Source organism: Sceloporus occidentalis, unplaced genomic scaffold, assembly GCF_023333645.1.
Source record: "Sceloporus occidentalis isolate IW3139 unplaced genomic scaffold, rSceOcc1.0.p SCAF_26, whole genome shotgun sequence".
In the NCBI taxonomy this organism is placed as follows: domain Eukaryota; kingdom Metazoa; phylum Chordata; class Lepidosauria; order Squamata; family Phrynosomatidae; genus Sceloporus; species Sceloporus occidentalis.
The window spans coordinates 3088796-3102769 of record NW_028317006.1 but is presented as its reverse complement, the minus strand read 5'-3'; the positions used below and the strand labels follow the sequence as shown (position 1 = coordinate 3102769).

At 41.4% G+C, this 13974-nt stretch overlaps 1 protein-coding gene across 1 annotated transcript in view; it reads left to right on the top strand.

Annotated features, from left to right (window-relative positions):
* LOC149300018 (A-kinase anchor protein 13-like) overlaps positions 1-13974 on the top strand; it is a 93932-nt gene that overhangs the window by 15179 nt on the left and 64779 nt on the right. Inside the window, exons 4-6 of the mRNA XM_089485506.1 lie at positions 1726-1909; positions 8553-8739; positions 9483-12132. Of these exons, the coding sequence (XP_089341632.1) occupies positions 1726-1909; positions 8553-8739; positions 9483-12132 (3021 nt within the window). The remainder of the gene's footprint in view (positions 1-1725; positions 1910-8552; positions 8740-9482; positions 12133-13974) is intronic.

Below are 13974 nucleotides of genomic sequence, written 5' to 3'. Positions count from 1 at the left end.
AAGTATTGATATTCTTACAACTGGCACTGTGCAGGTTGACCATTCTCCTCCTTTAGCTTTGCCATAGGGGCAAAAAAATGGAGAAGACTGTTAGTAACATACACTCGCTGAGGGACACAAAATAAATTCAACTTATTAATTGATGACACATTAATGGTTCTTACCTAGTTATAATATTGGAAGTGTCAATAGTTACGCCATTTTCCATATAGAACCTATACCTTCATAATTTCCTCCTATGTAACAATGTCCAATAAAAACCAAGCCACACCAACCAAAATAAATCTGAAAAAGGTTGCACCGCAGCAGTGGCTTTAGAAAATTAAATGAATAAAAGGTAGGATTTATATGTGATTTTGTATACGTAATCTAAATACGTATAGAGTATTGGAGTGTGGATGTATACCCATAAATAGACTATTGATATGTTTGTTGGATGAGCGTGAGAATGTTTTGATTACTTATGGAGGATTAAGGTCCATTACACGTGAAACCAGTGTCCAGATTAAGGAACTGGTGGAGGTGTGAAAACACACTATAATGATTATGACTGTTGTGTATACTTGTTGCTCAAAGACCTGGTTAAATCCCTGTTCTGCGCTGAACTCTTCAGAATAATTAACTGATGCCAACAAGTGGGCCAACATTTAACCAGTGGGTGGCAAAATATTCTAGGCCGCTTTCTGTATCCTTTTACAATGCATTTAATGTGCAATTCCATGTAGAGCCCCCATGATCTCTGGAGTGAGTGGGACTTTTGGTAGGATCCAGAGGATGACTGGGTTGTTTGTGTTCAAATCCCCTTTGGATCGGGGTGGAGAATGTTGCCAAGCGTGCTTTAGCTTCTTAATTAGCGGTCACATCCAGAGAGAATGTTACCAGCCGTCTTTGTGGATAACAATGTTATAGTAAATACTTAATGATTGTATACTCCCCGCAGTATAATGCAAGGTTTGTTGGGACTTTCCATAGTTGCAAAGCAGCTGTTTGAATACCACCCGTGATCTAGAGCAATATGAGTCGGGCCGAATGATTGGTTTATTGTTCTTTATTAATATTGTAGTTAAGGTACTGGCGCTGGTAGAATAACATAAAGCTGAGGTGTAACAGCAATGCTATGAATGTGGAATGTGGCCTTATGACTCATAGTAACCAGCCAGCTGCTAAACCAAGAACAGTGCTGGCTGCCGTTCAAAATACACAGGTGAGCAGACTCCGCGACGAAACCGGAGTCCGAACCCTCAAACCGACTCGCGTCTCTCGCTGCCGTCCGCTTCTCCCCTGGGACTTTTTTGCCGTATGGGATCCCTTGTTAGTAATCATAGTCACAAGGTATGTTCTGATCTATGCATCTACTTTTCAGTAGGTATCCCTACAAAAGTTTTAAACTTTTTCAGAGTAAACTTGACCCTCAAAGTGGTTCACTATACTCTTCCAATCTAGATTTAATGTTGTTTTTTTTCTGTGTGCGATGGACAAACGGGGGTTTATTCACTTAAGCGGCAGTTGTGGTTTTGACTAGTGTTATGCGTGACTGGCTGGGCAGAATTGACTGGCTGACCTTAACACCAAGAGTCATGGATATCTCCTTTATTGTTCCCATAGACCTACATGCAGTTGTCATTTCCTACTTGCAAATACGGTGCATATAAATGTGAGTTTAAGACCTCCACCTTAGTGCTGGTTGTAATTTTCCCACCCTGCTTCTCGGTTTTTTTTTTTTAGATGTCCAGCTGCAGGAGACGTTGATGCACTTTGCAGCAAGACTGGGCTTGTGTCGACTGTCAAAGTTCCTTTTGGAGCAGCCGGGAGGAAGACGAGCTTTAGCTGTACCCAACAACGAAGGTGCTACACCTTTAAGCCTGGCTCTGGAGAGAGGCTTCCTCAAATTGCATCATCTGTTGACAGTGTAAGGAACTGCTCTCTGCTCATAATAAAATATGTACTTTAAATACCTAATCTACTGCCATTCTGCAGATCCATTACTTTAGATGAGGTTAAATAAAACCTGAAAAGAAGAATTAAGAGACGCAAAGCTGCACTGTCCGGTGTTTGAACTCTGGTTATCCCTCACCCGTTTTCAGCCATTGGGACACTCCGAGTCCTATTGGCCGAGGCAGCGTCGCTACTCAGCCAATGGGAGCTCCAGGTTAAAGGGTCCATCTAGAAACCCCCCGCATCAGTATGGATCTGTAAATTCCTGAACTCTGCTGTCATAGGAAAACCAGTGTACCGTTTCCAAATGAAAACTCTGTGAAAGGAGCTATCAAGAAAATAATGAAGTTGTTCCTTCAAGGCATTTATAACACTTGCTAGCCTTATTGCTTTGATCCATCACCATTACTGGCCTAACCTTTATACAGAGCGCTTCAGCCAGACTTTATCAGCGTGGATTTCTGTATAACCAAGGGCAGCTCCGGTCTCGTGTGGCCTGTAAAAGTATATTACATATTTTAATTTCGGTGCGGGTCATAAATGTGCTATACAGCCATTACTTGGCCAAAGAATATTGGCCTTTAAGGTTCACAATGAAGCAGCTTTCCAAACATGCAGCGATAAAGCCCTCATTAATCAGCAGGGGTTCTGTAAAGAACCCAAAGCAGCCCTTTTAATGTATGTTTTTTATTGCTAACCTGTAGTATTATTAATAGGAGAGAGAAACATTCTATTGTATGTTTTTGCAGCATCGTATAACCGCAGAAATTGCCCGAGGATCTAGGGGAATGGAGCCCGTGCATTAACTCTTTAATTGTGTTCAGCGCACCTCTGACTTATGCATTAGATTGAGTTGTGACTGGGAAGGTTTTCATTTCTCATTTTAAGCTTATGTTCTTTTTTCTGCTCTTGTTATGATTTCATTTGTTTCTACAATTAGTTCTACAAGTCATTTTTAAAGTTAAAAAACAAATAACCCCTTCGACCATTTTCAGTGCCACAGCATTGATCTTCAATGCTGATGTTTCTTGATATTCCCGTAACTCTAGGCACAGGTGATGGTGCCCTTATAGAATGCCATTTTCCTGGTTTCATGCGGGGTGATATAAGTATGTATCAATTTTAACCCACGGCCAAAGGCAGAGGGAAAGACAGATGGACCATGGAGGGCACTCCAGAGAATAGGGGCAGCCCTTGAGAAGTTTTGCACGCCTGCATGAGATCCAGAAGTCAGAGGAGAGGACAGAAGGAGATCATCGGATGATGATGATGAGACAGACTGAATGTGGGGAGTGAACGAGAGGTCAGAGTCAAGGGTGACACCAAGGCAGCGGGTGTGAGGGGACGGGGAGATGACGGCTCCATTAACATTGAGGGATTGCATTAGAGGGGGATAAGTACTTGGGATTTTGCTGCCATGTTGTCCACATTCTGCTAGTTTTAATAAATCAAAGTTTTGTGCTTTTTGTGAACGCTGATGAATTATACAAATGAACGCAGGTTTCCATTTAAGTGGGCTTAATGTTATACATGTAACAGAACATAAAGTCCCCCCCACCTGCTGCAGACTATTTTAGCAGGACGCGTATTGCCATTTGGAGCCAGGTAGTCTGTCTCCAACTCGCTCCTCAGTCTGCCGGCTATCATTATTCTAATTGAAATACATCGTATATTTACTCTCGAGCATTTTCCCCTTTTCATGCGTCTTATCACTGAAAGTTCAATGGTTGCCACAAAATAAATACCATGAGATTAGACTAAATATTTCTGCAGTTTCCTTAATAGCCCTTGGTTATGTACCCTTCTTTGTGCCACAGAAGCAGGATACTTTATATAAAGCCACGTGGATTATCGTGTATCATGAAGCAGTTAATCCCCTAGATGAACCCAATATTTTCCCTGTAATTTCCTTGTATGGCAGTAGATTTTAGTACATTTTCACATTCTCAACGTATCTTGTATTTTATCACCTGGAGCAACCTTTCTATACCTTGAAGCCCTTCTCCTATTAAAGGGTTAAACAGATGGATACATTGCTTCTGAGAATAACAAGAGTTACAACCCGGCCTGCACTGGCACACAGGGCAAATGCCAACATCCCTCCATACTCCTCTGGAAAGGCAGATGGAGGGCTCCGGTGGTTGCCCCCGTCTGGATGTGCTATACAAGCAGAAAAACATAACTTGTGGTCTGTGATATCCAACGGTCGGCTTACCCCATTAGATGGCTGCTGGCCTTAAAGTGCCGGGGTCGCCTTGTTACCCCAGTAATGCTTTGGTTACCACATTAGTGTGTGAGTAACAATATATGCCATACCAGTAGCACTGTAGCTATTAATTATTGTGTCTGTTTAGAATACTAAGAGGCTTAATAATGCAAAGAAATATGAGGTCATTAAGCGTCTGCAAGGTTTTATTTTGCAAGCAAGTAGCCCCATCCCCTCCCTCGTGGGTCACGCAGGAAATCTGTTCGGCTCCTGCTGATTCGCTACCGTTGGCTTCACGGCTCGGCGTAAGATTTTATCTTTAGATTTGGTAGTCGGAAGGGAAGTTAATGCGCAAAGTGCAGAAGCTTCACCGGAGGTTTGTTACGGAAATAAATTCATCTTTATTGACTTTGGGACCGTAAAAAGAAAAAGGCAGACATTTATCTTTATAATTCATATTCTATTGCATAGGTCAGGGGCGTCCAACGTGTGGCCCTCCAGCTGCTGCAGGACTACATCTCCCATACTCCTCAGCCAGCACCTTAGCCGAAAGAGCATTATGGGAGATGTAGTCCTGGAGCAGCTGGAGGGCCGCAGGTTGGACGCCCCTGGCATAGGTGTTAGAACCAAGGATCACACCGTAGGATGCTCAGTGGACGCCCCCATCTGTGTTTCTGCTGTTATTTTGTGGCAAGGCATATGGCATAAGGTTGGTGATACGCACAAGGTAGGGTCTGGGTTAAATGCCTGTGTGATATCTGAGCTCGGTGTGTAAATCCATTAGGTGTTGTGTTACACAGTACACCTGCAGTACTGGGAAGCAATCAACCCACCAACAAAAGGGTATCACGGGGGCAAAGAAAGGTAAAGAGAAGCTTATTATGCCAACGATTTAACGTGTAGTGAATGTTATTTTTAACGGACACTCTTGTGTTTATTATGGCATAATTTGCATGTGCCTGATGTCATACACACCGTGGCGTAGTGAACAACATGATGTAATAAGAAATATCTATATTGTTGTTGCCTTTTAAGACTTTTCCACTGGAACCTTCCAAGCCTACTGCTGAGTGCTAGCTCTGGCATTGCCACTACTCTTGTTGGCATTTCAAGTCTCAATTTGTTGGCTTAGATGTAATGTGAGTCTTTCTTCACTAGGAGAGAGGTAGATAAGTGGAATTGCCTCCCAGCAGAAGTGACTAATACTGTGAGGCTGTTTAAATATGTGTTGGATAGACAAATGGCTCCTGAAGATAAGACCAAGGACTTAAGGTCTGAAGAAAAATGGGCAGACTAGATGGTCCAAACAGCTCTTAGCTGTCATCAGATTCTGTTACTATGTCACTCTCTAATCTCTATGTATAAACATCATCAAGAGTATGTGTAATAATAGAATTATATAAGAATAATTTTACTCGGACATCTAAAAATGATTGCTTGACTGTGAAGTTATTCCCACCGTCCTCTCTATCATTCCCAGAGTCCTCTCTGTCATCCCTGTCCATGTGTGCAACCATCATAAAAAATGACAGCTTTCTTAACCCACGCATGCTTCCACGGGATCAGGAACGTGGTTCTTCTCAGCAACCTAACTTTTTTGTGTTGTCACCTGTATATATTTCAGCTGCATACCTGAAACATTTTACTGGGTAACTGTACACCAAACATCACTGCCTCCGGCCTGATTTTTAATTCTTTAAATAAATTGGTGTATAAAGTCCTAAACACCCCCTTTTGTTGAACCTGGCACCTTGGCCTGTGCGTATGCATCTGGCTTCCAACGGGCCACCAAGGGGGGTAAGCGTGTGGTGATGCATTGAGCTGGTACTTCTAACTGGCCCTCGTTCCCACTGTCTCAGGGGGCATCTGGAAGTTAAGTAAACAGAGCAGGGTTTTTCATGGAAGCCATGGTTATCTGAGGGTGGGAGCTGGACATTGATATGTTTTGACAGGAGTGGGGGGATCAAGGAGTGGGGGGATCAAGTGCACAAGGGGATCCGCCCCACCTACCCTGGCAAAACTTTAGAATTGAAAATTGGGAAATAATAATTATTACAGTCTCTTTGTTTAAAAAAAGAAAAAAACCCCAAACTCTTTTTAGGGAAAAATATCTTTGAATTTGGGAAAACCCCCTAAATGATTTAAAATATCTTTAAATATTTCTTGATCGCTGATTAGAATGTTTTCCCTTCTGATCATGAAAGGACCATTGATCTTTGGTGATGCAGATGATGTCACGTGCCTAATAGTTTATCCCAAGCCCTGCAGTTGTTGTTGTTGGCGTTTCCATGGCTCGGCAGTTTGGCTTAGGCGACGGGAGGGCAGGGTGAAAAGTTGCTAAGGGAGGGACTCGTGTTGCTTTTTCCAAATACTGATTTAAGTGCTGTGCGTTTTCAGCTTGTAACAGTATGATTAAACATTACAGAAATAGCATCGTGACCTCACAGCAGACAGTGACGAGGAAGTGTTATCCCAAATAGATGCCATTCATCCACGTTTGCTTTTCATTATTCTCATTAGGGAGACGGCAAATATAGTGTTTGTTCTGAGCACTTTAATGATGATTATGTAACTTAATTAATGGTCATCTGGGTGTTGGGTAATTGCCACATCAGTTTTCATAGGCCACGTAAAACACAGTGTGTAATCCATATATCACATTTTTATGATTTCAGTTAACCTTTACTCTCCCACAATAAAATTCACAAGTATGACTTTAATTTCCGGGATTTTGTGGTAGTGTCTCTGGTTTGTAAGCATCATTTCCAGTTTGATCTTTGGGTGCTGAAGCCACCTTGCAGGATAAAAAGAGACTCTGTGAGAAGTTGTTGAAAGGAGTCTTATCCCCATGGCAACCAGTTGGTATGGTCCATTAAGCAGGAACATTCCATCGACTGCTATGGGGATAAGACTACTTATCAGACTTTTGCACCAGAATTTTTTTTTTTTTTACTGGAACATGAAAATGAAACTTATTTAACACACGCCGTGCTGGGAGGTACATCTGTTAAAAAAGCCAACACAATAGTCTTTTAATCAACTGAGAAATACACATACCATTTTTTTTTACTGGACCATGAAAATTTAACTTATTTAACACACGCCGTGCTGGGAGGTACATTTGTTAAAAAAGCCAACATAGTAGTCTTTTAATCAACTGAGAAATACACATACCATACAAACAGGGCAGACATAAATGTGCAGTTACTACATTGTTATAGGACTACATTTCCCATAACGTCTTTTCAAATAGATTCCAGAGAGAACCCCATCTACAGCTGAAGAAGGGATATTTTTATGCTATTATCCACAAATATCCAGTTCAATGGGGTGAATAGCAGTTATGGTTCAAGCTTGCGTAGCCGGGTTCCTTAGTGATTGCACACCTTTATGCAAGGCTTTCTTTTTATATATAACCCCTATAGACACAGTTTTTCAACGTCTGTACCCTAGCAACATAATGCAAAGTTTAATGGAAATGGGATTCCTCGATTTCCCCTTCATCAACACTATAATCTGTTGAGTGGTGGAGGTTGAGTGCCTTTTTTTTTTTTTTTGGATAAGTTAAAAAAAAAATAAAAAAATGTAACAAACACTATTAAGCTTAAAAATCCTTGCAAAATAATTTAAATGAATTATAATAATTTTGCAGCAATGCGTATGGTGCATTTGTTAGTATGCTTTCATTTTGCATGGCCTGTAAATAAGCTGGTTGTGTTTTGTATAAAAGCAGAGCAAGGTGTGTTTATTGATCACGTATTCTTATTTTAAATAGTGTAGCTTTGGCAAAATGCTGTTATGGCTTAAAAAGGAAGTCCTATGGAAAAAAAACTTTTCTCCTTAAGCATGAAATCCAGCCCTATATGTAGTAATGTAGATCAGAAATTGCAAAAGCCTGGCTTTATCTCCTTTTGTTCCAATATATGTTGTTTATCGACCGATCTGGAGGCTGCCTCTGGTGTCAGTCTTGTGATATTTTGGGTGACTTTCTCTGCACAATCTCCACACTGAGCTGATTCTTTATGGCTCTAGGCTGTTTAGTCTCTCCCTTCATAGACTTTCATTAATTGGCATAGCCAGCAGCAAGAGGCCATTCCATCATTTAACCACAGGCAGGGTGATAAGGAGTCGGGGTATTTGTCTAGTACATTGAGCTAAAATAATAGAGCTAGAACACATGCAGATGGCTAAAAATGGTATATAATGTCAAAACTATTTCAAAAAGCACATCTTAGAAAGTTATTTTTTAAAGCTGATACTCGTTTAACTTTTCATGTGTCCTCCTAAGTCCGTCGGTATAACTGACGGTGCTTATAAATTACCCGAACTCGGCACCAAAGGTTACTTTTTTTTCTCCTAGCAAAGTCTGAATTCTGTAAACTAACTTTTCTGCAATGCCTCATCTCTTTAGGGAGGAAGCTGGACAGCAGGACTTCGAGAGTGAAGCCTCTCACGTTGAGCGTGTCGGAGACTCGTGTGTGAAGCACCACTGTGGATTAAATGTTTACACTCTGAGCAAAAAATCCCAGGACGAGACCAACATGGAAAACCGCATCGAAGAACTGAACAGCTACATTCGTAGCCATTCTAACTGTCCGGTAAGAGAGAGAATAAGGTCATGAGTCGCTATGAGCTCATTCACCGATATCTTTGTGATCCGAGCCTTTACTCACTCCGTGTCAGGTTAAATAGAGTGGCGTGTCACACATTCAAAGCCTATTAACTCATAGCTGAAAAATACTTGTTTAATAAAGTTAAATTAACTACATCCTAAAGTTGGGTCTGCCTCCGACACTGAAATGACTGAAAAGAGCTGTTTGTTCCCGAACAAGTGGCACTTTTGTTTACTTCTGAACTTTCAAAGAGAACAGCATCTTCAGTGTCCAGAATTCTTAAAAAATGATATTGGAATATTTTCTAAAACATTTTGTTGTGGGAATTTGTATGCACTTTGAATGTTTTATTTATCTGGAATAATTGCTGACTAATATAATTAATTATTTTAAAGATGTTTTAGCAATTCCTAGCCCTTCTAGGTTGTATATAATTTTTTTTAAATGACATTTCATTTTAAATAGGTGTATGTAAGGGAATGGCTGCAATTTCTCAGTTTTATTTTGCTGCCGTTTTATTGTGAACAATGCAGACTTGGTAGCCCAGTATTGTAGGCTTTCCACTTGCTGTAAAATAACTCATAATTTTAGGGCTGTTGTATCTGAGAAATAGATGGGAACTTGTGCCGTTATCTGGGCAACAGTTATACTGTACTGGCATTGATTCACTTTTGCCCTCTTTTGTTAAAGTGCATTAAATTAATAACCTTCTTTTCTGTGGGTTTTAGGGCAACCGTGTAAGAGCAGAACAGGAGACGGCTTTGGAACAAACCACTGATTTATGCCACTTCCATGATGACCTACAGAACTGTCCTGTTGATAAGACACTCAGTCCAGGAAAAACCGTACTCAGTGATGCTAAAAATACGGACAGCCCAGACCTGCCCTTGGCAGATGCGGAAAAAAGTAAAAAAGAGAGCTTTGTTGAATTGGACAATACTATGGAAACTGTGGGTGAGGAAGTTGCAGTGTTTTCCTTTGAAAGTAAAAATAAAGATATAGAAGCCAAAGAGGAAGAGGTGGGGTCTGCGCCTATTGTAGAGTCAGAAAATGTATCGCCAACCAGTGACTATATACAGAGCTTGTCCAGCGATCGACACACTGTTGAAAGCCTTCTGTCGGGTCAGAATCGAAATGAGGAAACTGGAATGACATCACCTGGAATTGTTCTGGACCAAGAAGGCCTGTGTGAGAGAGATAGCACTAGTCAGGAAATGATAACCACTGAAGAGACAGCGTCTGTAAATGCATCGGCTAAGGAAGCTAGAAACCAAGCCAGTGATCTTACAAACAACTCAAGTGCAACTATGGGACAGGCTGTTTCTGGCTATTGTACCAGCGCTGAAGAGGCACAGAGTTATACAGAGAGTAGCGACCAGGAAACCAGCGAGACTGAACCACTTCTGAACCTACCTACTTATTCACTAAGTAATTCTGTCGATATCACTGATGTGAGTTCTGACCAGGAGATGAGTGTACATGCACTGCAACAATGTAACACATTGGACCCGGAGCAAACAGATCCCACAGCAGAGAATGGACTAGTCGGCCTTGATACACCTAACGGGATAGAAGGTAACAAAGAAAAGCCACTAGACAACTGTTTGGATATTTTAAATAAAAGTATAATTCTCGTCAATGAACCTGAACTTCCTGATGTAATCATGGTTAAAAATGGATTGCATTTTCCTCAAGAAAGTACTTCCACACCAACCCCAGTTTTGGAACCTTCAGTCTTGGAGGCCTCAAATACATGCATGGCTTCAATAACAGGGCAAACCGATGAGAAAACAAATATTTTTCAAAATCAGTTAGATACTTTGGACCTGTCTGAGAGTGATCAACAACAGAATATTTTAGAAACGGAAATAGATAAAGTTCTTAAACCTATGGATTCTCACAACCTGGATATTAAAGCTGAGACTCCTCTTTCAGAATTTGGAGAAAGCATTAAAAGCGCAGAACTTTCAGGTAGAAGTTTATCAGAAAAAGCACAAAGCAAGGAAGCAGATCTCTGTCACAACAAACTTCTTGAAGAAAGTTCTTCCCTAACGTTCCAGAGTTCCGACACTGGCCTACTGACAGAATGCAAGGAGGAAAACATAAACTCAGCTGCTGATGAACCAAACCAATCTCTTACTAATCCTAGTATAGAGTTTTTTGTAGCAGATTTACTGCAGGGGATTATAACAGAGCTGGAAATGACTACATCACCTGTTCTTACAGAGAAGGAGCAAATGTTAACTTGTGTTGAAAATGTCAAGCTTCCCCCTGCTGGGCAGGCTGCCCCATTGCATAGTGAATTGAGTGTGTGTGCTGAAGGAGTGTTAAGTAGAGACATGGACACTCCCTCGCTGTTTAATAATAATGACTGTCTGCAAAACCAGGAAGTCGTTACCGAGCATTCAGTATACAAACATGCAAGCACTGAAATGCAGGAGGCTGCTGTGACTACAACCTGTCAGGCAAACATTGACCAGGAGCAACTCATTGACTGTGAACAAGATCAAAAAAATGGGGTGCTTTATATGATCTACAGTGAACCGGATACCCAAAGAGCTCAAGATCACCTTTTCAATCTGCCGCTTTTTAGTCAAAGTGAAGTAACTGGGTCTGATAAGGTGGAACAGAAGCCGCAGACTAAAGAAGATTGTACCGGTTCTTCTGAAGGTGTGCTGAAGCCACTAAACAGTAATAATCTCCAAACAAATGAGTCCAAGAGGGCATTAGATGAATGTTCAGCGGAAAGCATGGTTGAGAACGAAGTGGAAATGGCGCAGGCAATTCCACCAAATGACCTCTCAGATCTAGAGCCACCATGTCTTCTTACTTGCGAAAAGGAGGAGCCAGAGGAGGTTGTCAAGGATTCTGTAGTGGAGGATGACACAGACGAGGAGGATCCTGAAATCTTGAAGCTCTCCCGAGCATCACTTCATCCAATAGCAGAGGAATCTTTACAGAACGGAGACTCCAGTTCTGATACCGCATCAACATGCAGTGACAGTGAAGTCTCCTCTGACTCTATTAATTCAGAGAAGACAGCGGAGTCGGATGAAGAGGTGCCGGACGCCATCAAGCAAAAAGTGGATTTAGTGGACCAGCTTTCACATAATGAAGAGGTTTCTACAGTGAGCTTACTCAAAGGTCCTAGTAGTACACCTGGCGTGGAGGATGGATTGGTTACTGATCCTGGATTATTAGTTAGCAAGTCTCCCCAGTCTGTCTTGCAGTCTGATACGCTGCAGGATAAATGTAATGATGTACAGGACCCTAGTGACCCTACTTGTTCACTTAAGGAGGAAGATTCTGGACTGGATTTATCCGTGAACATGGACGAGATTGCCTGCCCCAGTGTATCTGACACAGACATGGCCTCAGGTAAGAACACTCTTCCTTCTGTTTCTTTTAGTGCAAACTAGAGGATGTGGAGCAGATCAGTCATTTACAGGCACAGATATCATATAGAAATGTAAGTCTGATTATAACTAACCAAGGTAGCCCCAAGCGTAGCCTTAGTATAGCCCACTACAATAGAATATTGTAATGTAAGGATTATAAGCGATGGAATAATTCCATCACACCATTAGTGCTGGATTCATGTCCACTATCACAAACATTGTGTCAGGCCGGTCTTTAAGCAGCAGTTCTGATTTAAATGATCTTTGTGGAAACAGCCAGGCTTGTTCTTAGTGGGTCTGGTTTACTAAATAATCGTCATACATTGTTTTTCATGAAAAGCTGTTTCTCTTTAAATCTTGAGTAGTGATCTGATGAGTAGTTGGTGGGATGACATTTCAGCTGTATAGGAGTGGCTGCAAGCTGACACTGGGGAGAGATAATTGCCGCTAAGTCCTGCTATGCCTCTGGCTTGGCTGGTCAGACCGCTGTGATTAATTGTACACCTGCTATCGGATATGTGTGTTTTAATGCCTCATACATTCAACAGGGACAACGTGCATGACAGATGCAAACAAAGAGAACTATACTTATCTCTGCTTGTCTCTTATATCCATTTATGATATTAGCCGATTCACCCAAATTTCCCTTACAGTCCCTACTTTGAATTTGCTGCGGTTTATTAAACCTGCGATTACGCTCTACTCTAATGTGCATGCTCTGGTGTTAAGAGCTGCATGCTGGTTTATGTTCGTTAAAGACATGGTCTTACGTGATTGATGATTATTGTGGTATCCATGTGGGCTTCACTTTCTGTTCTAAATGTCCCAGCTGGGAATGCAAGGATGAAGAAAAATTTAACCCTTTAGCTGCTAATGATAAAAAAAATAAAGGAAAAATGTTGATCCTTTTGCGTCAGATTTCTCCTAAGACCTACTCTGTATCTGTATTTATATTATTCTTATAACTCTCTGCAGTAACCTGTCCTCTTGCTTTATATATGTGACAGTGCCCCCCTCTCGCTGTAGTGAATTCCATACCTTCACTGCCCTCATTGTAAAGAAGCCTTTTCTCTGGACAGTTTGAACTTTCCTTCCCTGAAAACCCAAAGGGAATGTTTGAGTGCAGCTGCATGTTGTGATCATACTACAGTTTGATGCCTATAGATGCGTCTAGCAGACCTCGGTTCCTTATGTAAATAGTTGGAGCGCTGATTTTATATGCTTTTTAAAACTCTCTGTGTCTGTTTTAAATATAAATGCTCACACGCAAAGGATTAAACGTCAAGAACAAAAGTGAATCAGTCCAGATGGTTTTGTGGCAGAATCAAAACATGCCTGTGCCGTAAGCCCCTGAATTGACTGCGAGTAGCTGGCTACTATCCTGCCTTCTTTATTATGTAAAGGATGGCCCTAGAATCGGAACGTTTCTGCTTAAGCCCACAAAGAAATTCATACATTTGTCAGATCTCTATGGTTGGGGGGGGGGGGTCTGTTAAGTGATGCTAACGTTCCTCTCAGTGGCTGTTTTGCTCGGGTATATTGGACGGGACCAGCCTGTATATGATGAAGAATTGCCTTTCACTTCCTTTGCATAATTTCTGTCCCTGTAAATGGTGATATTAGTATTCTCTATACACAGGCTGCTAATTTCATGCCCTTGAGACTGAACATACATACATACATACATACATACATACATATATATATATATATACACATACACACACACACACACCTTATTGCACACAACCTGCCGTCGGCACAAGACACCACCGATTGACTGCTCGGTGGCAATGTGTCCCTTTTCGTTTTATGCTGGGTT